The 24,576-nt window shown below is 47.2% G+C and overlaps 6 protein-coding genes across 7 annotated transcripts; 3 read left to right on the forward strand and 3 right to left on the reverse strand.

Moving 5' to 3' along the window:
* Positions 1-4,030: 4,030 nt before the first annotated feature.
* FOXG_22511 (uncharacterized protein) lies at positions 4,031-4,251 on the reverse strand (the record flags this gene model as incomplete). Its single annotated transcript, XM_018402920.1, has 2 exons — positions 4,031-4,097; positions 4,205-4,251. The coding sequence occupies 2 exons, from the start codon at positions 4,249-4,251 to the stop codon at positions 4,031-4,033; spliced, it is 114 nt and encodes a 37-aa protein (XP_018257328.1).
* A 222-nt stretch (positions 4,252-4,473) lies between these two features.
* Positions 4,474-5,360, forward strand: FOXG_22512 (uncharacterized protein; the record flags this gene model as incomplete). Its single annotated transcript, XM_018402921.1, has 2 exons — positions 4,474-4,643; positions 4,699-5,360. The coding sequence occupies 2 exons, from the start codon at positions 4,474-4,476 to the stop codon at positions 5,243-5,245; spliced, it is 717 nt and encodes a 238-aa protein (XP_018257329.1). The 3' UTR covers positions 5,246-5,360.
* A 4,680-nt stretch (positions 5,361-10,040) lies between these two features.
* Positions 10,041-12,813, reverse strand: FOXG_22513 (uncharacterized protein). The gene is made up of 3 exons (XM_018402922.1): positions 11,453-12,813; positions 10,965-11,403; positions 10,041-10,905 (listed from the first exon to the last, which is right to left on the reverse strand). The coding sequence occupies exons 1-3, from the start codon at positions 12,269-12,271 to the stop codon at positions 10,115-10,117; spliced, it is 2,049 nt and encodes a 682-aa protein (XP_018257330.1). The 5' UTR covers positions 12,272-12,813; the 3' UTR covers positions 10,041-10,114.
* Positions 12,814-13,622: 809 nt separating this feature from the next.
* Positions 13,623-14,873, forward strand: FOXG_16424 (uncharacterized protein; the record flags this gene model as incomplete). The annotated part of the gene is made up of 1 exon (XM_018396443.1): positions 13,623-14,873. The coding sequence occupies one exon, from the start codon at positions 13,623-13,625 to the stop codon at positions 14,871-14,873; it is 1,251 nt and encodes a 416-aa protein (XP_018257331.1).
* Positions 14,874-15,059: 186 nt separating this feature from the next.
* Positions 15,060-16,945, reverse strand: FOXG_22514 (uncharacterized protein). Of its 2 annotated transcripts, XM_018402924.1 has the most exons (2): positions 16,445-16,944; positions 15,060-16,343 (listed from the first exon to the last, which is right to left on the reverse strand). In XM_018402924.1, exons 1-2 carry the CDS (start codon positions 16,471-16,473, stop codon positions 15,182-15,184), a joined length of 1,191 nt encoding a protein of 396 aa, XP_018257333.1. In that variant the 5' UTR covers positions 16,474-16,944; the 3' UTR covers positions 15,060-15,181. The 2 variants fall into 2 exon arrangements, with proteins under 2 accessions (XP_018257333.1, XP_018257332.1); XM_018402923.1 differs by having other exon boundaries at positions 15,060-16,945.
* A 4,344-nt stretch (positions 16,946-21,289) lies between these two features.
* Positions 21,290-23,208, forward strand: FOXG_16425 (uncharacterized protein). The gene is made up of 4 exons (XM_018396444.1): positions 21,290-21,854; positions 21,912-22,130; positions 22,217-22,811; positions 22,873-23,208. Exons 1-4 carry the CDS (start codon positions 21,591-21,593, stop codon positions 23,013-23,015), a joined length of 1,221 nt encoding a protein of 406 aa, XP_018257334.1. The 5' UTR covers positions 21,290-21,590; the 3' UTR covers positions 23,016-23,208.
* Positions 23,209-24,576: the final 1,368 nt, after the last annotated feature.

Here is a 24,576-nt window from a genome sequence, read left to right on the forward strand (position 1 = left end):
TGATCCAAGCTGTCTAGTCAATTCATCGGCCTTGTCTTTCCGGGCCTTCCTGTAAGCGATGATAACATCGTCAACGTAAAAGAAGAAGAGGACTCCTTCCTTCTTGAAACAACAAGGTTCGTGAGGAATCTGTGTGTAGCCTAACTCTAGGAGGGTCTTCGAGAGTTCTTTCTGCCATAGCAAGGGAGAGGCTCGTAGTCCGTACAGGGCCTTGTTGAGCTTCAGGATAGTTGCTGTTTTCTTATACCCCGGGGCCATGTGCATGAAAATATCCTGGTCAATTGGGGCGTTTACGAAGGCGTTGACCACATCGTATTGGACCATCTCTAGGTCAAATCTGGCCGCAATGGCTATCAGGGTCCGGAAAGACCTTCCGGCTAGGGTAGCTGCATATGTTTCTTGCAACCTTCCCTTAGCTTGTTGGTCTCCTCTGACCACTAGCCGTGCCTTGCATTTCTGAAATCGGCCGTGTTTATCGAACTTGTAAACGTATACCCACATACAGCCAAGGACTTGTTGGTCAACGGCGCAAGCGTCTTTCTTTCGAATCTCAGTCCAGGACCTCATTTCCTTGTGACTCTGAAGGTGGCTTTCTTCAGCCTCTTGAAAGAGCATTCCTAAAGGGTGATGCTTTAGGTCTTGATGTTTCGTCGGGGGCGGCGGTAGAGAGTTTCGATGCATTTTCACCCCTTGTCGGAGCTTCCGTTCAATTGAGGTCTGGAGAGGGGACTTTGTTCCGGCTAGGAAGGCTGCTTGCCACGAGACTGTTTTGTTTCCTTCGTCTGATAAGACCCTGGAGCTGTGCGCTAGTAGCGCTGACAGTGGTGTGACTGGAGGTGTTAGAAGGATATCAGAGTCTTCTGACTGTTTAAGGCCGTTTTCTAGGGCAGTCGCCACGATGCAGTCTTCTGTTTCGTCTGTAATAGGGCTGCTTTCGTCTGCTAGGGTGGTTGTTGGAAGGACCACTTCAATACAGTCTTCAACCTGTTCGGCTTGTTCGTTGTCGTCTTGTTCCGGCAGGGAGGATCCTTGTACGAACTTGGCAACTTCTTCTAGGTCAGCTTCGAGTAGTTCATCTTTGAAGCTTTCCCAGTCTCCGTTGCAGCCTTCGTCTTCATTAAATATGACGTCTCGAGTATTGACTATCCGGTTGATCGTGGGGATCCAGATCCTATAGATATTTGAGGACCTATATCCCACTAGGAAGCCGATCCAACCTTTGGGCTTAAGCCGCATCTTGCGATTGACCTTCTGCTGGGCATCTGAGGTCATTGCATAGGCCTTGCAGCCAAATGCCCGTAGGTGTGTTTGATCCGGCTGTTTCTTCGGCTGTGGAATCCCTGCTGCTTTGGCTGATGCTGTATGCAGTTGATCATATGGCGTTTTCCAGCCTGATGCGTAGTTCGGCGTTCGGTTGTACAGATAAACTGCTGTCCTTCCAATTTCTGGCCACAGCTGGTGAGGAAGCTTTGCGCCTGTTCGCATAGCCCTTTCCTTGTCCTTGACTACACCCCCTGAGCGTTCGGCACCCCCATTCTGGGCTTGTGTGTATGGGGCCGAGGGCTCGATGATGATAGCTCTATTCCTCACGAAGTCTCCGATTTTCGGCTTGATCTCCGTGATCTCGTTATCGCATTCGATGACTTTGACCTTGAGGCCGTGTTGGACTTCCAGATGACTTAGGAAGGATTTGAAAGCGGTGATAACAGCTTCTGTCGTCCGGGCTGTGAGGTAGTAATCCCAGATGTAACCCGTAGCTCGGCAGGTTAACAACATCTGTGAGGTATAGCCGCCTATGCCTTCTTGGTAGTCATGGAAGTCAATAGCGATACGCTCGCCGGCCTTCTGATCGGATTGTCTTGGGGCTCGTCTGATTTGTCTCTTGATCTTCGATATGCCACAGGCGTCGCATTCAACAGTGGCTGGTCCTCGTATTCGCACCCCTTGAGAGGCCGAGATAAGATGTTCCAGAGCTTGTGGTCCCGGGTGCCCTAGGCGACTGTGCCATCGGATAGCTTCTCCCGTCAAAGGGGCTCTCTTTGTGTGAGAGCTGAATCTGTGGGCTGCAAAGGCTGCTTTTGGGAAGCTTTCTGACTGGTATTCGACGACATACTGGCCGTATAGGTCATGGATTGTGCATGCAATCGTTCGGTCGAGTCGTCGGAGGGTCGTTGGGTTACGCCTATTATCCCAATAGAAGCCTTTCTTTCGTAGTTGACGTAGGGAGACTAGGGTCGTAAGGAGCCGAGGGCAATAGGCTACATCTTCAAGCATTAGGACTCGAGTTCCTGTGAGCCTGATGGTCATGGTTCCGTAGCCTAAGATGGGTAGTTTTCGGTCTCCTGCCCAGATGAAGTCGCCTGGAATAGCCTGCTGGAATCTCGCTAGTCTGTTGGCACTGTTTGTGATTGAGATAGTAGCTCCGGGGTCGAGGATCACGGAGTTCCGTAAGGGATAGTTATCCCTTTGGGCTGCAAAGGCGGTCTTGATTTCGGCGACTGGTCGGCCGTACAGTCATTGGTCTGAGTTTTCTTCCTTTGTTGGCTGCATCAAGGTTCTGTCTTTTGTGGTCCTGGCCTTCTTCCGAGTGAGGGCTTTTACCTTGGCCTCCAGGTCTGAGTCTTCCTCGAGAGCTTCTTTCACCTTCTTTTGGATCTTCTCTCGGGGCTTGAATCCCTTCCATGCCTGATTTGGAAAGACATAGAAGCATTTCGCAAGTTCGTGGGATAACCCACACGCCGGGCATTCCTGTCTCTTCTCAGGAGACCTCTGGCGTTTTCTTTCTCTCTTCTTCGAAAATGGGTACTGGCCTTCAATGATGCGGGCGTCTCCTTCATCATCCTGGGGGTCCTCCCCAGCATAGCTCGCAGAAAACGCACCGCGGGCCACTCGGCCCTTCGTGGCTTCTGCATCTTGGAGCTCATTTCGGAAGGCGTTCCCTACATCTCGGTATGAGAGGGCCCTATTTTGCAATAGAGTCTTTGAAGAGATTTTGTATGAGGCAGTCCAGCTGGGCAAGATGTGTGTGGTGACACTGAAGAAGTCCCAGGCCCATGCACTGTTGTGGAGCGTTTCAGGGACCTCTCGTTGTCGCCCTTTCGCCATTGCCTCTTCCCATTGATCTAGCCACTTGAATGCTGCTTGGCTGACCGTCTTTGGGGCAGTTCTTAGTAATGTAAGATACCTATTTCTGGCATCCTTCGTTTCATCTTCCTCGGTCCTTCCACACCGGGCACGAAGGTTCCAGTGCCATTCGTATATTGATTCGTGTGACTGACAGCAGGTTTGAATCAAGCTTGGGGAGACCGTACGGATAACCCAGTCCTGAAGGGTTCCAAGAGCGTTTTTCTGTTTTTCGAAAACCTTCTCTTGTAGCTGATAAAAGGTTAAATCCTGCTGCAAGATCTTCTGGCCTTGGTCTGTAAGGTCAGAGATAGACCATGTTCCATTCACCGTTTCCTGAATGTCGTCTGGGGCGCCGTCTTGAGATTCGGCAGTATGAGACCGGATTGTTCGTTGGGCTGTAGCGGTCTTCGTATATCTGCGTTTTCTTATATCCGGGATAGCTGGTTCGTCTCCGAGGAATGTCTTGCTTTTGAGGTGCTGCTGAAGACCAAGACGATGGGCCTGAAGGAGGAATTCATGCTCCCAGTTGAGGAAGTCCTCAGGCTTAGAGAGGGTAGCCGTAAGACCTTCCTTTTGGGGCTTGGATAGGGACATTATGTATGAGAAAGAGGGTTCTTCAAGGTATTGAAAAATAAAAATAAAAATGGTTGAGGCAATGAGACTCTTAATTGTCAGATATTAAGGTGAATCGTGTATATTTTTTGATTCTTTCGCAATCGAAGGACCATTGAGACCTTATATCTTTGACTGGTTCCTTCTAGGACTTGAGTCCTAGAAAGTCCTAGATGAAAGTCCTACGATCTAAGTTTAGGGCGTCAAACTTTAATCCTGAACCTTAATCCTGAAGTTGAGGGTGAACCCTCCAACATTCAACAACAAGGCGTCGCCACTGCGTTACACTTGTCTAGTTCTGTGGCCCTTGTGACTCAAGTGCAGCCGCAAGGCGAGGACGCAACTTATCCTTTGCCTGCCTAGGATTAAGCCAGCTGTTAGGATTCTCAGCTAGCCTAGTTGTCGGCGGTATATTGATCGATACTCTTGGATGGCGATCGGGATGGTATTTCTGCGGAGGCCTTACCTTGTTGCTCCTCGCCATCGGGTGGTGGGCCTTGCCAAGAACTTCATGCCTCAGCGCACCACGAAACACACTGCAAAGTCTGCAAGTGCGAGTCGATTGGATTGGCGCATTTCTTGCATCGGCCTCTATGAGTCTACTGACATACTTTTTGGGGTTCGTTGCTGTATATCCCTCTCCATCTGTGTATCTGCTAACTAGAAAACAGCGTCATAAGCACCAATGTAGATCGAATTCGTTCTCCAGAGAGCCTTCTCTCCCTCAGTCTCAGCATGATAACAGCAGTGTTGTTTGTTTGCTGGATGCATTCTCGAGTCAAGAATGGCCAGGTTGCTCTCATCCCGAATGAGCTCTGGAAAAATCCTTGTTTTACCAGTGTCTGCATCACTGTGGCCCTATCGTTTGCTGTGTTGAACTCTCTGGACCTCGTGACGAGTCTTTAGTAAGCTCAAATGGACGACAGTCAAGAACCTCATTCGACTAACGGGACCTCCTAGTTTCCAAGAAATCGAGCATCTCTCAGCCCTTGAAGCAGCTATACGCATGCTTCCGAGCACTGTTGTTGGCCTCACCCTCAACATCACTACGGGTCTTGTAGTTCACAAGATCCGTGCAAACTGGCTGGTCGCTCTCGCTTCCCTCCTTTCCGCTGGCTCGCCTCTGTTAATGGCTGTCATCCAGTCGGACTGGCCATACTGGAAGTGCGCTTTTCCCGCACAGGTCCTCATGCCGTTCTCTGTTGATGTTCTTTTCACAATAGGCCTTATCATTATCACGGAGGTTTTTCCTGAAGAAAAGCAAGCAGTCGCTGGTGCTGTTTTCAATACCGCTGCGCAACTTGGCAATACCATGGGGCTGGCTGCCATGCAAATCATCTCAACATGGGTCACAAAACAACAAGAGAAAGTAAAATCCCCGACACAGGCTCTGATGGAGGGATACAGAGCGACATTTTGGACTATGTTGGCCCTCTTGTTGGTCTGTACCATTGTCGGAGCAATTGGCCTTCGAAAAGCGGGCAAAGTTGGGTCAAAACATTATTAAGATGCCGGTCCGACTTGTGGGGATGATGGATTTTTGTGCATCCAAGCGAAAAACAGTACACAGGATAATAGGTGGCCAATATTTGAATCAGATCTAATTGCGCGGTCGTTTCGATTCATAGGCACAGTGACAGCCTCGGTAATTCTATTTCTGGCGGGGCACGAACGCACGATGAGAGTGTTACGAAAGCTGAGCTAAAGCCAGTCGTTATACGAGATCGAATCCATAAGATCACAATGTTGTCGAGGTGTCTAGCCTTCCCTGTTCACTATGAAGTTCCTGAAAGCAGCCATGGGGCCTGTGTAGATATTACGGCAATAATACTAATCTCTCACGTATTGAGTCCGAGCCGTGATGCGGAATATCCTTCGGGCTAGAGTAAATGTTGCGCTAGCAAACGGCATTAAAAAAAGTGATAAACACCACATGGAGTATCCACTGGCGGAACAACAGAAGGCTCTTCCTGAGTTCCTTGTCATCGAGTTTGGGAAACTTGATCATGGACGCTTCTATCTTCCTGGCCGTCCTAGGGTTACAAGGAACTCGTTGAAGCCCGAAATAAATGGAAAGGTGAGCTGAAGAACAAGGAGGCGCTTTCCTTTAGCGAGGCTAATATCAAAACTCCGGTGCAATTGACCACAATCCATTGTTTCACACCTTTCAAAAGTTGAGAGACGGAGCCGCGCTGCGGTGTCAGGAGTTTAGCCATGTGCAAACAGCATCGAGGTCCAAGTCTGAACAGACTTTTGGTCTGTCAACCGCTGGTAGAAGGAATAGCTAGGTTAGAGATGGCGAGTAACGAGCCCAAAGTTCCAAGCACGATTTCATGTAGATCCACGTTAGAGTACTTAGTGATCTAATAGGTCGGCTCTGTAGACTGGAGTTTTTCTTTTTTTTTTTTTTTTTTTTTTTTTTTAAAGACAAGTTCCCTCTCCATAGGATTGCTATTGCAAACTTCAGTCTACATGTCAGCTTCTCTGAAGTGCTCAAATCCTGCGACGCACACTTTCGTCAAAGCAGTCGGAAAGCGCCGTACAAACAGCAAATGCACTAACAAACGTAAAAGCTATTGGTAGCTTGACAAGATTAGCACAGCGTCAGGGCGTATATACATATCCTTCTTGGACACGGGTTATATTTGGCTTATCCAGCAAGCTTCGCTCAAAGGTGCAACAATATTATAATATTATATGATGCAAAAGAACCCACGCGTCTGCCCCTTTGGTCTTTGTTTCACAGAGCAGACTTGCGATATCACCTACAACGAGTGTCTCGAGATTATGCTTGATTTAAAAGGCTAGTTTTTAAATGCCCTTATTGAAGAGACATTGCTTATGAGATAGCAGATGACATTGTTAACGATCTGGACTCTCTCCTCAATTTCGTTGGAAGGATGACAGACTACAGCGAGCCTGATCTTGTTTATCTTCTCGAGCGCCTTGTCTCGCTCAACTATAAAAGTCTACCTAAGTCCCGCCGAAAAGCACCAGTCACTAATGAATCGTGGGGCAGAGCGGCTTGTCAAAAGCGCCGGCTACAAAAGCTCAAGGGTCAGAAGCCGTACTACAAGGCAAGTCGCGCACTGTACAAGTGCTCAATTTGCGCAAACATATTTCATACGTGGAGCGCCGCTGCTCAGCATTGCAAGGAGACTCACTTTGGTCCAGTAGCAGTGTATTGCATGACATGCGGGTATCGATTACCAGTCTCCAGAAGAAACCAGCACGAAAGTTTCTGTGGGTGGAGGATCTTGGATGGAGACCCAAATAAACCCAGTAGAATCTGGCTCTGCTGCCTCCAGAATCTGCTTCGTTTGACAAAGCGGGAAGTTTGTGAATTGATAGCTATGTGTGACTTTCTCCGTCCTGATGGGCGCTGTAACACAAGAGGTAAGCACTGTCCTGGTGAAACAGTTACGCTGATCTGATCCTTTCCTCCTGTTACAGCCCTGGCGCTTTACTTCTTTCAACAGCTACGGCGACTTGCCGAAAAATCGAAGGCTTCCAAACTCGAACCATCATGTAAACTAGATGAAAGACAAGAAATAAACCCATGTAGCCAAATCGATAACGAGATCCTAGCAGGAACAAAAGGAATACGAGACGTCTTTAACTGGGTAATGCAAGATAAGCCGATCACAAGCCGAAAATTACTGATTTGGGACCCTGGTATGCTCAGCACGCCTAATGACGAATTGTATCACGAGTTTTATCCGCCATTGTCCAATGCTCAAGAGTACAAGTGGATCAGACTTGTAGAACGTCAATTTACCCTCTTTACTCTAACGTACGATCCTTGCCGTCGACTGGAACAAAGGCAAACTAGGAAATCGATAGCTGGCAGCACTGACGTTGCACTTCGAGAGGGAGCCGGTTGGGCGTGGCGCGACGCCCGAATACCTAGACAGCGTTACCCCGGGCGTTATGATTGGTGTCGTCCACTTTCTTAGTGCTATTCTCGTATTGCCTGTAAAATCAAGACTACGGCGCTTTGTTGATGGCATACTAATAAGGCTTAGATTTACATGAATTGGCATAATTCATCTTGATATCAAAACTTGAAAATGTATTAATACGCAATATTTCCTACACAAAGTCCCTTATTTTCATGAAATAGCTTCTTCATCTTCCACTGAAAGACGATTCCTTAGACAACGCCGCATGCTACAAAGCATGGAGATTCGGCTGATTGATATTGGCTTGACCATGTCTGAGAGTGATCCTCATCGGGAATGCATGGCAAACCTGCGATATCCCGCCCCAGAAGCCATGTAGTCGCTAAAATCGTCGTTCTCTCGTGATATCTGGAGCATAGTATGCACTCTTGTCGAGTTTGCCACGGACAAGGTACACTTCCGCTCTGCTCAACACACCAAAGCTGAGTATCTGGCTGTGATAGAAGGTTTCACCGGATCAAGAATCGAAGACTGGGAATGTCGGGCCATTGATGGAGAGTACAGGGGCAGGTTTCGAATGCTTCGCAGAAGTCCACTGCACTTGCACCGCGATAATATGAGAGGGACAAAGTACATTGACGTTAGCGACTACTAGTCAATGATGACATGAATTGAGCTAATACATAAAAGCAAATCATTCCCAGAAAAAACGCTTTCTCCAGAGAATTCGCCGATCTAATGAAAAAGGGTTTTGTGCTTGATCCTGCAAATCGTAGCTCTGCAAAGGAGGCCTTACAGCATGATCGCATTACAAAATATGGCTCCACTGAATGATAACTACGATCCCTAATGTTTTGTGATTTTGTGATGAAGTGGCTTGTTTTAGAGTTGTTGACTTCCCTTGAAAGTAAAAGCATGTCGTCCCTGGCCTCTAAATCTACCTAACGGAGTGGACGAATTATCGGCTTCGATGAAGCCTGAGCACACAAATTCGTTGTTATGGTTTATACCATGGCAATACTTCCATAGCTCAGGCCCTCAGTATTGACTGCCTTGCAAGAGATGTCTGTTTTCATTATTATATTCTTTCTCGCCTCAGCTTGTGGCTAAACGCTGAGTGAACGGTCTTTCCATAAGCGACAGACACTTAGCCCATGGTATTTGCATTAATTAATAATCCAGCAGTGTTCAAGCACCATTCCATTTGTGTTCGAAATTGGATTTGTCTTCAGAGGCCTTTCGCACTAGGCCTACGCAGCACTTAGCGACTAATTATTTTCCTCTCATCGTCGCTGCATCCGTTTCTTCCATTCGTTATAACCAGAGCTTTTGTACTCAGTTGGGAAGTCTTACGCCATGCTTGATAGATTTATATGTTAATAGCAGTCGTAAAGTAGTATATATTGTACTAGCCATGAGTCACTCCCATTTTTCAAACCTCTCTACGCTATGTGTAAAAGTTCCGATGAATTATGAATGAAGTCACACCTGCTGGATATCAACTTGTTTTAGCTGGGTATCAACTTCTTTTTTATTAAAGCCAGCATCTAGTAGACGATTTCCTTCGCAGTAGTCTCCCGCCATTCCATATTATAGGCATACCCATCTGCTACTTTCCCCCTGGGCAACCCATCCCCATTTTATTCTTACGATGTAGCATTTTGTCAACTCTATGAAGGATTGACTTAACCTCAGTCAAGAGTTTCTGTATAGTTGATCGTTCCTAGTTCTTGTGATATGATCAAGTTGTGCTCGCGCCGCCTCCCAGCGGAATATTGTAGCCATACCAGATGGCCCGCATCTTCTTGTTATGTACATTGCTCGAAGCATTGGGACATGCCTTTCGGAGCCATGGTCTGCAAGAGCGAGTGACTCCACAGAACAGTGCTTATCTATTATCGTAAAGCGAGTAGTCTGATTCGTATGTATAGACTCGACTGTAATTGTTGAATGCCTCATAACATTCTGGCAGCACTGTACTTGGCAGTTCAAGGAGCATAACCTCTTTGGGGGATCAGTATGGCACAAGAAAGAGGAGCGTCACAAATCAGACCGTCTCTGCCTTTTTGCCTGGTATACTGGATAGATTATAGTAGAACCATAATACAAGCCGTCACAAAGAAATGGAACGTTGTCTAGGTATCATCTCGGCAAGTTATCTGGCTCCTCTAGTACTTAGTGGGCCCTATGCATAAGAGCCAGCCGCGGATTGATCACGAATAAGCGAGACTTAATAATAACTGCAATGGAATGGCTTACTGTAGTGCAGGGTTCAAATCCACGACACTCCACGACACATTTGTGAATATGGCGTGGATATGGATGCTGACTAATAACTTCGATGTGGAATGGGTGGAAATGGATCCATTATGGAAATGAATCCATATTGTGGAATTTGTGGAATGGAAACCTACTTTGTCTAACAATGGTAATTAGTGGATCGCATCCATGCCTTGGTGACGTCGATGTTTTTGTCACTCGTCCATTAGAATCCTATCTAGCGACCCGATCAAACCGGCACGCAACCAACTCCGTAGTGTCTGACAAAGCCCAATTGTACTGGCATCTAGCCTATTGCGGCTCTTGGTAACCATGCGGCCAGTGGTCGAGAATAGCCTCTCACACTCGGCTGACATTGGTGGCACAGTAAGCAGATCCAAGGCCATCCTAGACAACCGGGGGTATTTGAGCCGCCTTATGTGCCAGTATTCGTAGGGATCTGTGACAGAAGCATTAGCATCCTCGATATTACGCTGCCACTGCTCGTATTCATCAAGATCCAGACCGCCAACTGAGGACCTAGGGGATTGAGCTGGGGATTGAATTGGCGACTCGGTAACAGAAATCCCTCCAGCCGTCAGTCCTCGCTTCTTTGTGCGCCACGCTGTGAACTTGTTCCTTGAGGTCTTCAGCCGCTTATTCGCAGGCAACTCAATCTCTGGGTCATCAACCTCCAGGTCCCTATACTCTCTCTCCCAGAGATCCTGGACCATCTCCTTCGCTTTGGTAATCCATAACTGTCTTTCGTCGTCGTCTCCCCACAAATCGTCAAACAGTGCCCACCGGTAGGCAGGATGAAGAACTGCGGCGCCATAGATCAGGGGGCTATCGTTCAGATGCTCGTAGTATTCGTTCAATTTGAGCCAGCCCAGGTTGATGTTGACAGCGAGGTGATGGCCGTCCGGAAAATTGGCGACTGCTCTTTTCGCGGATTCGAGGGTTTCGAGAAGAAATTCGTATGCGTGAATAAGATCCCAGCTTGTTCCTGTACAAGTCAGCTGTTAGAATAAGAATCGAGCCGCTTTTGAGAAGTCTAAGGCTTACCGGACAGTGGAGGGTCGATCTCGTTTTCCTCGACATTTCTCTGGTGTTTTCCCTGTCCATCACCCTCAAGACCTCTCACAACCAGCTGGAAGTCAAGCAAAATGTCGTAAAGAGTCCCGAGCACATGCCAATCATCAGCTGTCATGCGGTTCTCTTCCTTCAGGAAGAAGGGCAGCTTGGAGCCCTTTTTGATGTGGCCAGCTCTCGTCAAGTTGACCTTCTCCCACTCGTTTGACGCTCTCTGGACAAAAGAATTATAAAATGGCCTCAAGACGAGAGCGCGCTCAATCATCGAGAATTGAGAAAGCCACCGGGTAGCATTGTCGACCACAACTCCAACTGGACGGTGTTTCTTGAGCTGAGCGTCATCAGAGAGTTGGCTCTCAACAGCCTGTACCTTCTTGAGCATATCGGTCCACGTGTCCGATCTGCTCACCTCCTAGGTCTTCGTGAGTCTAACAAATAAAGCCGGGGACTCAGCCACCTACAACAGCAAAGTTATGCCATTTTCCAACAGAGCCTCGCCTCCTCCAGACTTCATGCTCCTTCGCTGCCGTGTGAAGTCCTTCGAAGACCTCTTTCTCGAAAGCATCCGGGTTCTTGCCATACAGCATCTGTTTCACTACTATGTTGACAACGTGGCCAACGCAGCGAACCCATCGCTTCTCCCAGTCGAAACCAAATTCTAATCCAAGCTCCCCCATCGAGGTTTTATTGTTACCGGCATTATCCAGTGTGAAATATCCGAGTTTATCGCTGATCTCGTACTCCCGAATGATCTCGATAATCTGCCCGGCGATATTCTCGCCTGTGTGCCGCTCTGTAAGCTCAGGCAGTCCGAGAACACACTTCTGCGGCCGATTGTTTGAATCCCGAAACACACATGTGATGCCGTATAAGGCGTGTCGGTTACCAGACTTCCAGCCATCGTACTGGATATGGATCTGTCCCGGACTCTTTCGCAAAGCATCCTTCACTCTTTCCATGTTGTTGGTAAATTCTCGTTCTGCGATGGCACGCACGGTCACGTCAGTAATGTTAGCTTTTGTGATCTCAACAGATGGATTGAGGTAGTTGAAGATGTCTCGAAGATCTTGATCGTTGACGATCGAGAAGGATTGGTTAGAATTGACAATCCAGTTGACAAGTTTCTGCTGGAATACAGTTTTGTCGAAACGTTTGATCAAGGTATTGATCAAATCTTGTTCCTTCGGCTCCTTCGGGTTCAACTGTAGGATTGTTGCAATGGACTGATGTGCTTTCTCGGATGCCTTTACAGGCTTTTGCCTCTTGCCTGTCGGATCCATGATGCCATTGTGGTCCGTGTACAGGTGACCCTCAGCGTTCTGTAACCCTTTGATGGCATAACTCTTTGGCCTCGGCCGCTTTTGCTTGATGCAAAGGCAACACACCCATCGGCGTTCCCCCTTTTGGGCATGCTGGATATCGTAGCCGAACTGATATACCTATTGACGCACTTGGCCGTCTCTCTCCGTCAAGGTCCAGCCTTTGTAGAGCTGAAAGAGTCGTTGATTGTCTTCTTCTGTACGTTCTGGAACGGGTGTGGTTGACTTGGTAGGATGAAGGGTGGCCATTTCAGTTTGGAGTAGTAAGGGCGTGAGTAATAGTAAACCCTCCTAGAATAGACTTGTTTGAACTTTGTGTACGGGTAAAACGGAGTGGAAAATTGTTGCTATTGCGTTGTTATTGGCGATGGAGAGTACTTAGGGTATGCGCTATTTCACAAGGAAATCCAGGTATTTTCAAACCCCACCTAAATTTCCATTCCTTTCCACAATTTCCACATGTGGAACATGTGGAAGGGGTTCCGTGGCGTGGATATGGAAATGCTGAAGCCTACGTGGAATGGAATGGAATGGATATGGATCCACATTATGGATCCATATGTGGATTTCGTGGTATGGATTTGAACCCTGCTGTAGTGTATCTATGTAACGAAGGTTCATCAAATCTTGTATTTTCGTTTTAATTATCCTCGTAGGGCTCCTTTTCTGGTTGTTCTCAAGCTGTTTGTACAAGTACTACATGTACTATCTTAGTCGTATCTACTTTTACATTTACCTGTATTTTGGCTCCCTTCGGTCCTAATACATAACTTGCGTACCAGGAGTCTATTCTAGACTACTGGTAAAATCCAATGGCCCAGGAAAGACCAATTGAAGTTATTGACGAAAGCCTGATTCCCCATCGCGCTGATGAAGCGCATATAATATAGATATCCGCTTCTGTAGCGCCGGATAAATGTTATTCTAGGTCATTCGAGCTATCGCTGCTTATTGGATGGGGGACGTTGAACCCGACCTACGCTTTCCCATTTGTGTAATGAGGTTTTATGATACTTATACTACAATGTCTCACAATAATTGGCTACGCAAAATTGTTTCGGTGGTGGGCATCACGTTGTTTATAACTTTTTTGTTTAGGTTCCATTTAGAATCATCAAATAGCATTTGGACTAATAGAGTTCAAGACAAACCCTTCTTTGATGAGCAACAGTCTCATATATCAACATCGCCTAAGAAAGAGTATCAACAAAAAACTCAAAATGGTTATCACAGTTCTTTGCCCGACCGAGGCGATGGTGCATCTCTTGAAGGTAAATCCGATTATCGACTGCTCACAAGTCTTCGGAACAATATGGGTTTCTATAACAAGATAGATGCACGGCAGACTGGCTACCAAATTATGAATCCAACGGTACTGGAACTTCCCCGCGGTGGGAATAGCAGCCATGACTTTCTCCTCATAGCACGCACGAAACACATTGCGAAAAACATTCACCACAAACAATATCAATTAGCACGCCAAGTCGCCTCATTTGCAAACCTCACGTACGATAGCTTTGGACGCCCGTTGCTGAAAACTGGTAAATGGTCCAAGCTTCTCGTTGAAGACTTTGGAGTCCCTGAACATCACTGCAAAGGACAGCCTAATATAGACAAATACATAGGCCCAGAAGACATGAAACTCTTCTGGACACGAACTGGTGAACCACTACTTATTTTTACTCATCAAGTCAACGGCAAGAACATGTGCCAGGGCCAGTTCCTGATTGATGTCCGTGCCGCCCTGGTTGAACTTGAACAGGTTCTGGGTCCTGAATTCGCATCTCTTCTACCGCCCATCCGCTTCGCTTCCCCAGTAGGTCTTCGTCGTGATGCACCACCCGGCCACGAAAATCATCCTCGCTACCAGCGCGAAAAGAACTGGGCACCTGGACAGTCCCCCTTCGGCTCCGTGTCAGAGCTTCTTCTCATGGCGGAGCCCGGCCAGCTGTTCCGCTGGATATCCAATGACGAGCCCGTAGAGTTGGTCCTTGGCGCGAAGGATCATCGGTCGGCTGTTGAGGAGCCATATCCAGCTACAGCCAAGCCTGGCGAGACTTGGCATAGCAGGAAAAGTATGACATGTGTACACGACGTTATGTTCCACGATGAGCATGTTCACCAGAGTACACCTATGTTAACCCTTACACTCTGCCACAGAGGGTCATGTGAGCCAGACAGGCAGAACACGGTCATGCTTGGCATGATACAACGGCGTCAAGACCCGCCTGCTGCGCCGTTTACATGGTACGACCGTCGAATAGCTGTATATGAATCATCGCCGCCGTATTCAATGCTTAGCGTGAGTAAGAAGCTCACGTATCACGGTGAAACGGACAGCAGATACATCTGGACGGGCTCCATGTCGTATTATACTAACCATACCGAGTTTCCACCTCCAAATCATGGGTTTCTAGACGATGAGATCTGGTTGGGTTTTGGGGTCAATGACGCAGCTGCTGGGTGGCTCGATATTCGGGCGAGCGAACTGGTTGCGGATCATTACTTATGCCAAGGGGCTCCAGCCGAATACAGGTATTATAGACAGAACAGTTTGGCATAACATTGTGTGGCATTATGCATGATAAGCATATTGCCGGTGGCGTAACGGTTAGGGAACACCAGATAAGAGCATCCGGTTCCCCCTGACGATGGTTGTGGCTCTTAACCACTGCACCGCGAGGGAAAATAGTGGCTAACAATTACTATTGTAATCGTAACAGTTTTGCGTTCCCTTACATGTACATTATGCTGAAGGAGGAAAATGAAAGGGCGTCAAGATTTTCTTCATGATTATTGATAAGACATGTTCGAAAAGAATTTATATTCTGCTAGCAAGCACTCCACTCCCGTGTTCCTTCTTATCTCTTGCTAATTAGCAAATTTGGTTCTCGCCACGTCATCCCTTCGAGTTTCGAGCATCAAAGCGTCTAAGCGCCGGCTGTATTGGTTCGGCATTGACAGCAATATTATGTCTATGCACCGTCGCATCAGAGCGGTACCGTAACCTTGGCATTGTGTATCGACATAGATATCATGATCCAGGAGAAGCTGAACAATACCCCTATGACCCATGGCTATTGCAATATACAATGGAGGTGCAAGCTGTCCGCCTTGTAGATTGGCGTCAGCACCCCTGGAGAGGAGGAGTTCGACCGTTCTTCGATCACCGTTCATAATCGCTCGTTGGATGGCTGTAGGGCAATGTTGATTATGGTCGTCCACTGCAGCTCCATTATCGAGAAGTAGTTGAATAGCATCCTTGTGACCTCCTGTTACGGCTGCTTGAAGAGGTGTCGGGGATCGATGATCTGACGCGCCGACATCAGCACCACTTTTGATAAGAAGCTTAATAATGGCCTTGTGACCTCCTCCTGCGGCTGCTTGAAGGGCTGTTATGAGTGTTTCGCCTGAAGGTAACAAGAATGCACCCGACGATTGAACTTGCTGATTGAAATCCGCGCCATTCTCGATAAGGAACTCAACCATCCTCCTTCGACCATGAAATGCTGCTACCAGGAGGGCCCTTGCCCATGTTTCGCCTTGGACCTGAGCATTCATATTTCTGTTAAGAAACAGCTTGAGAATGCTGCGGTTGCCATTGGCTGATGCGATGTTTACAGGTGGTGGAAGCAACCCACCCTGTGCATTAATACTAGCACCTTTATCCAAGAGGGACTCAACAAGTTGCTTGTTACAGTCCGCTACTGCGCTCTGGAGGGCTGTGGGATATTGTTGGTCGTGCGCATCAATGTCGGCACCATTATCGAGGAGAAGCTCAACGATTTCATTTTGACCTTTGCTTGCCGCTCCCTGAAGCGCTGGCGGGAACTGTTGTGTTTGCACGTGAACATCAGCACCATGTTTGAGGAGTAGCTGAACAATGTTCCTATGTCCGTGAAAAGATGCCAACTGGAGAGCGCTCGGGCAGCGTACTTTCGTGGCATTAACATCCGCGTTCGCTTCCAGAAGAAGCTCGATGATATCTGAGTTACCATTTTTGGCTGCAATCTCTAGCGCGCTCGGGAAGCTTCTGTGGCGTGCATCAACATCAACCCCATTTTCCAAAAGCGCTCGGATAATACCGACGTGCTCACACGTCGAAGCTATACCGAGTGCTCGTATCAAACTGACTCTAAATGCACATTGACAAGCAGGGCCATGGTTAGGGCAGCCTTGCCTGTAGGCCCTAAGAGCTTTTTCTGCGGTTATTTCATACCCCGAGACAGCAGCCCAAGTTAATGCAACAGGGCGATTGCTTTTGGTGTCAGTAAAGTAGAGAAGAGGTTCTGTAATCTGATGTGCTCGCCTATGGGACAAGCCGAGGTTGAATAGATCCCTGCATGTCAGGTAAGGAGTAAAATGATAGTAAAGCTCTGGAATGAGGGTAAGGAGTGCCATTGTGTGAGATTTACTAGACATTAATGCACAAATTGAAGCCATAGTGAGCGAGAGTTTCGTCTCACTGTTATAGTACATAGAACAGCACACCATTAACCTCCAATGTATACACATTGGCCTTGATGAGTCTTGAGAAATGGTCGAATGCATGACATCACCTATTGCACAGACATCTTGTGCGAAAACGATGGTGAAATGGCTTTAATGCTGACAATTTACAATTGGGCCCTTAGGTGGAGCAAGTCATACGAGCAAAGGAAACACTTCCTTCATCAAGAACAATCACCATTTTGGACTCAGGAATGGATCCTTTCCTTGAGGTCCCGCTTACGCATGAACAAGTGTATGTATGTGTAAAATGTGAACTCGGCTACTGGCGTGTGAAACTTGTTCTTAGTGCTTAGCTCAGGTTGTTCAAGCAAGACAAGGGAATGGCAAGACTTTCAATCGGCACTTTTCCACTTGTTGTAGAACCCTTCATCTTACCATTCACCATATTGGCCCTATCAGGAGGAGCAGGTTAGTAGAGTCATAACCAAGATACTTCCAATACCAAAAACATTTCCAAGGCATTTCAGCGGACGCCCTACCCATAATTATACTTGCCTTGTTCAGCCACTCGCATATCTTGAAGGCAATTACTACACCGGCGTGACAAAGTGGCTTCACCGGCGTCACTCTTACACATGCGTCGCTTTTATGGAACCAATCGAGTCAACCAGTTCTAAAGCGAACATCACAACGAGGTCTAATTTTCACTGCAGAACCAGGCCGATTCAAGATTATCCTAGAGGGCAGCTATCTTTCTCGCTATCCTCTAACTATTATCGAAGGAACTATCTCCTCGTCTCAATATCTGAGGAGCAGAGGCCAAGATACGAGACCTGCTGATCCTGCAACAGATCTGTAATGCTGTTCAGACAATCCTGATATCATCATGAAACATCTTCCCTTGAGGTGGCTGCCTGTGTGACGCCGCTGTAGCCATCCGGTCATGCCGGTGTAGTAACTGCCATCTTAAATAGGATTTCCTACATCTAACGTTAGTTCTTTATTCAAGTTGCCAACAGCATTTTAGTAACCACTATCGTCTTGGCTAGCCAACAATGAATACCACATTTTTATGTGTTGCAGAATCCTTTTATTTATACTTTTGAGGCAAAAAACATACTCGTCCCGATCCATTGGCAGCAGCTAGCATATTAATACACAACGCAGTTTGCTCAGCGAAGTTTCTCACGCGGCTTGTCTCCTTTGGTATGAGATTCACAGGTGTCGAGACCTCAACCAACATGACATTTATCACGCGTTGTCACTCGGCAAACATGTCATCAAAGTCATCAAGACCTAGTATTCATGGCTCTACACCACCGGCAGGACCTTCGCCTTAGTCATACAAAACAAATCGCAAGAATCAAACGATTCGAGATCGAGATCTTCGCTAGAAAGGAAACCAAACGTTGCATAAATTGCACTGGACAAATATGACCGGTATGGGATGCTACTGTTTTAGACAAAACCAGGATTATGGTCAGGCCGAGATTACAAAACATATAATATTACTATTGTAATGCCTACTGTTAATTTGCCAACCTTTCTTGCTTACTTCACGTAACGGGAAAAGAATATGCAAGTAGGCTAGGATAACAAGAATGCCTACTTTGTAAGGCATCCGACCTTTATTAGGCCAGCTAGTAGTAATCCAGTCAAGATTACAATCAGCCCCTCATACGAATAGCATAGACTTTGAACTATAGCGCAATTCAATGGCACAATTGTTGTTGTTGCCCTAGGAGGAAGGTACCTGCGAAGCATGAACAATGAACTGATTGAGCGGGGCAAGGATTAGGCGAACAACGAGTTCACAGAACTTGTGAACTAGGCAAATGGCTCGTTGTCAGCTTCAGCTCCACAATTTCTTCAACAGGATTGAAAGCTCTACGCCAGCCATGCTAGCACTTGAAATCTGCTAAATTAGGGTCTGTCGGATCGGCAATGGCGCGGACGAGTCTACGAGCTATCTCTGAGGTGACTGCAGGGTTGAAATAGTGAATCCCTTTTTCAAGGTCCCACAAGCCTATGCACTTGCTTCATCAAAGCTCCACTCTTGATGCAAGGACAGTGGACTGAGGAATGACTCCAGTGGAATCCTGTGCTTCACGTACCTACTAGGGCGGTCTTATTGAATCTTATAACAACCCCGGAAGTATATCTTCGCTACATTGTAGTCAATTGTGGTCACTCCCGTCACCTAAACAAAAAAATCAGTCCGTCTTCTTTCTGACCTATCGAGAAACCAACCTTTACTAATTATGGGAGCTCAAACTCAGCATCAAGCCCAACACACAAGTGGCGATGCACCACGGCTATCGCCATCATCAACTGAGCTGCATAATGTGACGACGTCAGGAAAGTATGGGGAGCGCCTGACGAAGTCTACCCGGGCTATAGCATTACAACGGGTCGTAGGCCGAAGGGTACCGAAAGCGGCCTCCCGAACTGCGCCCAAGATCATAAACTTTGAACAACGGCCTAGGAGCGGCTGCAACTATTGTTGGAAACGAAATGTGAGGCATTCTTTCCATATTTCTTATCCCATCTACCGCTAAATGAAGTCTACAGATTCACTGCAGAGGCTCTCGAATATTGAAGTAAGTCAGTCACGGTCGTTTGGCAGGACAGGATGGGATTCTCCGCAATATCCAAGTCACATTGCCCGCTTCAAACACTCTTCGGCTGCAGAGAAGGGGAAACCGGAGAGACTCGCAGGCATTATTGGAAAAACAATCGCTTCTACAAGCAGTTCTTTCAATATCGCCACTTCAGTTGCTACTGTGTTCAATCATGTTTATAATGATGAGAAGGATACACGATAGGCAAAGAAGACTGTTCCACGCTCGAAATGATGCATAGGGGATGAGTGATAATCCTGGACAAGGCATACTTACCCTTGTTTATTGTGTATGTGAATTTGGCACAAAATGATTTATCTCCAACTCGACACCACATTGAAAGGTTCGCCATATTGTAGACCTGAGTTGCTTCTGCCTGCCGTTATAGCTATAACTCAGGCCTCACAGTGCTGAATGAAATCATGTTCCTTTATGGCAACATGATTATTCTCAAAAAAACTAAAGTTTGACACAAACGAGCTAGCCACCATCACAATGGAGAGCTACTTACGATCAACGATAATGAGTTCATCGGACGATCTCCGCCCAGCTGAAAACACCCGGTCTGATATCCGCATGTCGCCCTGGTTTCACTCCAGCGCTTTTATGAAAGACAATGTGGGGCGTATAGAAATCATTTCAGCTTTCAGCGTCGGATCTTGCAAGAGAACGATCAGCGAATGAATGTGAATACAGAGGGTCATTCCCACGAAGAAACCTTGCTTGGACCAAGTTTACACCCTGACCAGGGCTATCTCAGGTGGTCACAGATTTCGAAGTCCTGCAGCGGCTTTGTGAAAGGTTGCTGCCGAGTTCATCGTGTCCATAGATCGTCTCCCCGCTTGTATTTTACATCATCCAACCTGGAGGACGATCTTGTCCGGACAGAGGCAACCTCGTAAACGAAAGTTGCTAAGCAAGTAGTGGGACGCTAGTCGTGAAACTTGCAAGCGCGAGACACTGAGTTTACATGCCCTAGTTAATTCGGACTGGATAAAGCGATGGAATTATTTCAGCCCCTTACATAAGTCAATAGTGACTAATGTAATCCCATTAACGATTACTCAGCAACGAGATGCTCCTCAAGTTCTCAGTCTAGCTGATGATGTTAACCTGAATACGCCCGCTATCACCAGCTCTTGCGTTATACCGAGAAGACGCAGGGTGGCTCACAGAAATATAACCGTAGATAGGTCGGATACATGGCGGAAGACTCCACTGGGGAATCCAAGGAAAAGTTGGCTAAGATGAGCCCAACAAGGTCAGAGCGGTTTCGAAAATAGTAATGGACTTTTACCGGAGGACAGGAGGGATATAAGGAGAATGTGTTGTGCTCTATCGCGAATGATGTGGCTGTCCCTCCTGCTCTCGCTCTCCCTGATCATGGTTCCACCACATACACCTCCACCACTGCACGTAGCACCCCTGGTTCACACTGCGTTTCATTCTAATCTTCCCCATGCTGCCGTTGCTGAAGTTCAAGCCGGATCGGCCCAGTATGTATCTTCCTAGCCCGAAACGCTAAGGCGCGGAGTGGTCCGATTGCATCGCTCTAGGGTAGGACAGATTAAGATTTGTCAGCTTATAAGATCTAGTGCTCGACTATAGACGAGATAGTCCGATATGGATAACGAATGTATCTTCACTTTTACCTTCCTAAGCCTAGATCACCCTTATATCACCCCCCACTTGAGCTGGTAGTCCAGCCATCCGGCTCTCTGGATGATCATAATATTTTCTCAATACGACACTAGAACCGTGAAACATGTTTTCCCCGGCTTTTAACCACGCCATCTATGGAGAAGGTGTGACGACTTATGTTAATTCTTGTATCATGTTTTGTCACTGGCCGTAACGTAGCCAGTCCCAAGAACTTAGCTGATATGGTTGAGCATTGATATTTTATAGAACATAGTCAAATTCCATTTAGCTCTTTCAGCTAATGGGGGCTACCCAGCACCCCAAACAAACCTGTCTAACACAATCTTCCTTCCAAACAATCGCGCCGTTGCCCCAATCAGAAAGCAGGGGAAAACGGCTGATGAAAATTCGCCAATTAGGATATAGGAGACAAAACCAGAGTGTCCTAAGAAAATAATCTCCAAAAACCGACAGGCTCTCAAATTAAAGGTATTGTGGTGCCACATTGAGCCCCCTGCTGTATGTAATTTACTCACCAACTTTCCTCCACATCACCACGGTTCAAGATGGGATTCTATCGGCCGTTCATGATTCGCCACAAGCCGCTGCAAATTGCCATCGCCGCCACCTGTTTTCTCACTTTGGCCGGATTCCTACTTCGATTCCAAACTTGTCCTTCTTTATCCATTCCATGGAAAGGCACCGAGGTCATGGGCTTGACCAAAGCACCCCCACTGAAACCGCTTGTTAAGCCCGAAGGTGTGATTGTTAGCGGATTCGTCTTTTACGGTCGCAAGAGCAGGGTATCAAGCATGCGATGCTATTTAGAGGTCAGTACCTGAACAAGGCCCTAACTGGAGCCATGGTTGCTAATGGGTTTTATGCAGCGAAACTTGGTCGATAATGGAGGTTGGCTCGACGAAGTCCTCTGGGTTGCCAACACCCAAAACGAGGGAGACCTCGATTACGTCGACGAAATAATTGCCAGTAACCCGGAGAAATACAAAAAGATTATCCCCGAGAAGCCCTTATCAACATATACATATTATAAGGCTTGGCAGCTCCTGGAGCGTGGCAAGTACTATGTCAAGATTGACGACGATATTGTATGTTTGCCTCGGCTCTATTCTGGCTTACGCGGAGGATTACCTGCTATCGGTATTGCAATACATACTAATCCATTCTTCTTTAGCTGTGGATTGATGATAATGCTATCCCTAACCTTGTTACCCGAAAAGTCGACTATCCGGAAGACTTCGTTGTCTCTGGTAATATCATCAACAATCCTCCATTAGGCTTCATGCACTTCCGAATAGGTGCACTGCACCCATACTTCCCCGAGTCCGAACAGCCAAGCCACGTTACCTACGGCGCCGACTATTGGAAACCCTCCCGACATGGCTTCTGGGATGGCCCGAAAAACTTCACCTTGGACATTGAGAAGCCTCCACCAGCGTGGCCGCAACACAGGTGGCTTCGAGTGCAAGATGATACGATGATATACCAAACTCCCATTAACAAGCTCAAGTATGAGGTCTGGGGTTCGAGCTACCAGGCATGGTCTATTGCTGCTCAGATGCATTATTCATTACTCGAGAATATTGAGAATAATGCGTTAGATCTATACAAGTTCGAAAAGCCGTGGACCATGTACGGAGACCGCATTAGGATTAATTTCATGTGCATCTATGCCGACGACATCCTGGATACCGATCCCGAGCACTGGCCTAAGGGTCGAGGCGATGAGGATATGATTGTTCTTGATCTTCCCAAGATGTTGCGACGCCGTAAGTTAGGCCCCGGCCGAGTTTTTACATCTTACTTAATTAATTAACATTAATTTTTCAGCTGTCGTAGTGCAGGGAGATGCTCTAGCCGCCCACTTCCAGTATGAGCATCAAGGAGGCCTAGGGGATACAGACCTCTTGAAAAAATATCTTGCTCTAGCGCAGGATAGATATTGCCTTAACGCGACCTTTACAGGGCTATAGACTACTATTATGTAGTCTTCGTGTGTTTATATTATCATCTGAGTTGATTTATATATATACCTTAGGGAATTATCAGGTATTGCATACAAGACTTTACATTATCAGGTTTGCTTCAGAGGTTGTGTAATCCTGGGGCTTGTAGTTAAAGTGGTGCATGGCTAGATATCTTGGAAGTCACAAGCCTGGTTGGAAGATAAATTACTCCATGGTGTGACTTTGTCGATTGACGACTAACAGTTTTCACACGCTTGTAGCCGAGTTCGAACACTTCGTGTCTTGATAGACTTACATACCCCTGTCCATACGTGAGCGAGTAGGCAAGGCATTAACCAAAGTATCAATTCTTGATTTCAAGATAATTCAGCGTTAATTAATTAAGTGCTCTATTCGCTCGCATAATCTGTTGAACGAAGGGCTGAATGTTAGACTTTCAGCATTTTAACGCAAGTTCATCCGTTTCCCCCGGGGATATATGTTGAATCAGGGATGCTATGTACTCAGTCACTCCTAATGACTCATCAAGATCAGTTTGTATACACTGGCCACCGAGTGGATAGGTCGATGGAAATTCATTGCAAGATGGCATCACTCCTCACAATGAAGAGGCCCTTCCGAAGCGCAGATTATACTTAGCAGATGTCGTGTTGTGCTGCTGGTTATCCGTCACATCCAGAAAAGGGGCGTCAATAGGTGCGCACCTGGATGCGCACGTAAGTGTCACGTGTTGCGCACCCGGTGCGTCTGTAAGGGAGTTATGTAAGCCCAACACCCTTGTAGCTACCCCTTTCCCGTTGATAAAGAGCCTCACTTCGCCGCGCAACGATCTACTCAAATCATCTCTCCTAGAATGAATCCAGTTACAGCTACTCGTCAATTTTCTGATGACTGCCTGCCTCCTGAACGCGAGTATGGCTCTCGGGAAGCCCTACACGCCGCGATCAATGCATGGGCAGCTCCCAGGGGCTATGCGTTTGTCACTGGGAAGTCGAAGAAAACAGAGAGCGGCAGACGAATTGTTTTCTTCAGCTGTGACCGTGGAGGAGCACCTCCAAAGGCCTCGGGCGTACGGCAACGGTCAACTACAACACGGCGTACAGGGTGTCAATTCTCAGTCCTTGCGAAGGAGGCCTTGGATAAGACAACGTGGCGCCTTACACACCGTCCTGGCAGCGAGTTTGCCCATCACAACCACGAGCCAAGCACAAGCATGTCTGCACATCCAGTCCATCGTCAACTATCCAATGCAGATAGGTCAACTATTAACAACCTTGCAAACGCTGGTGTAGCACCGAAAGAGATCAGGTCCTACCTACGTCAGAACACAGAGTCTCATGCCACCCAGCAAGACATCTACAACTGCATTGCACAAGGCAAACGAGACCAGAAGAAGGGCCAGAGCACAATCCAAGCTCTTGCTAATGAGCTTGAGGCTGAGGGTTTCTGGAGTCGAATACGCTTCGACGAGGATGGTCGGGTTACAGCTGTGTTGTTTGCCCACCCAGAGTCGCTAACATACCTTAAGTCATACCCGGATATACTTATATTGGACTGCACATATAAG

Source organism: Fusarium oxysporum, chromosome 14, assembly GCF_000149955.1.
Source record: "Fusarium oxysporum f. sp. lycopersici 4287 chromosome 14, whole genome shotgun sequence".
NCBI classification, from domain to species: domain Eukaryota; kingdom Fungi; phylum Ascomycota; class Sordariomycetes; order Hypocreales; family Nectriaceae; genus Fusarium; species Fusarium oxysporum.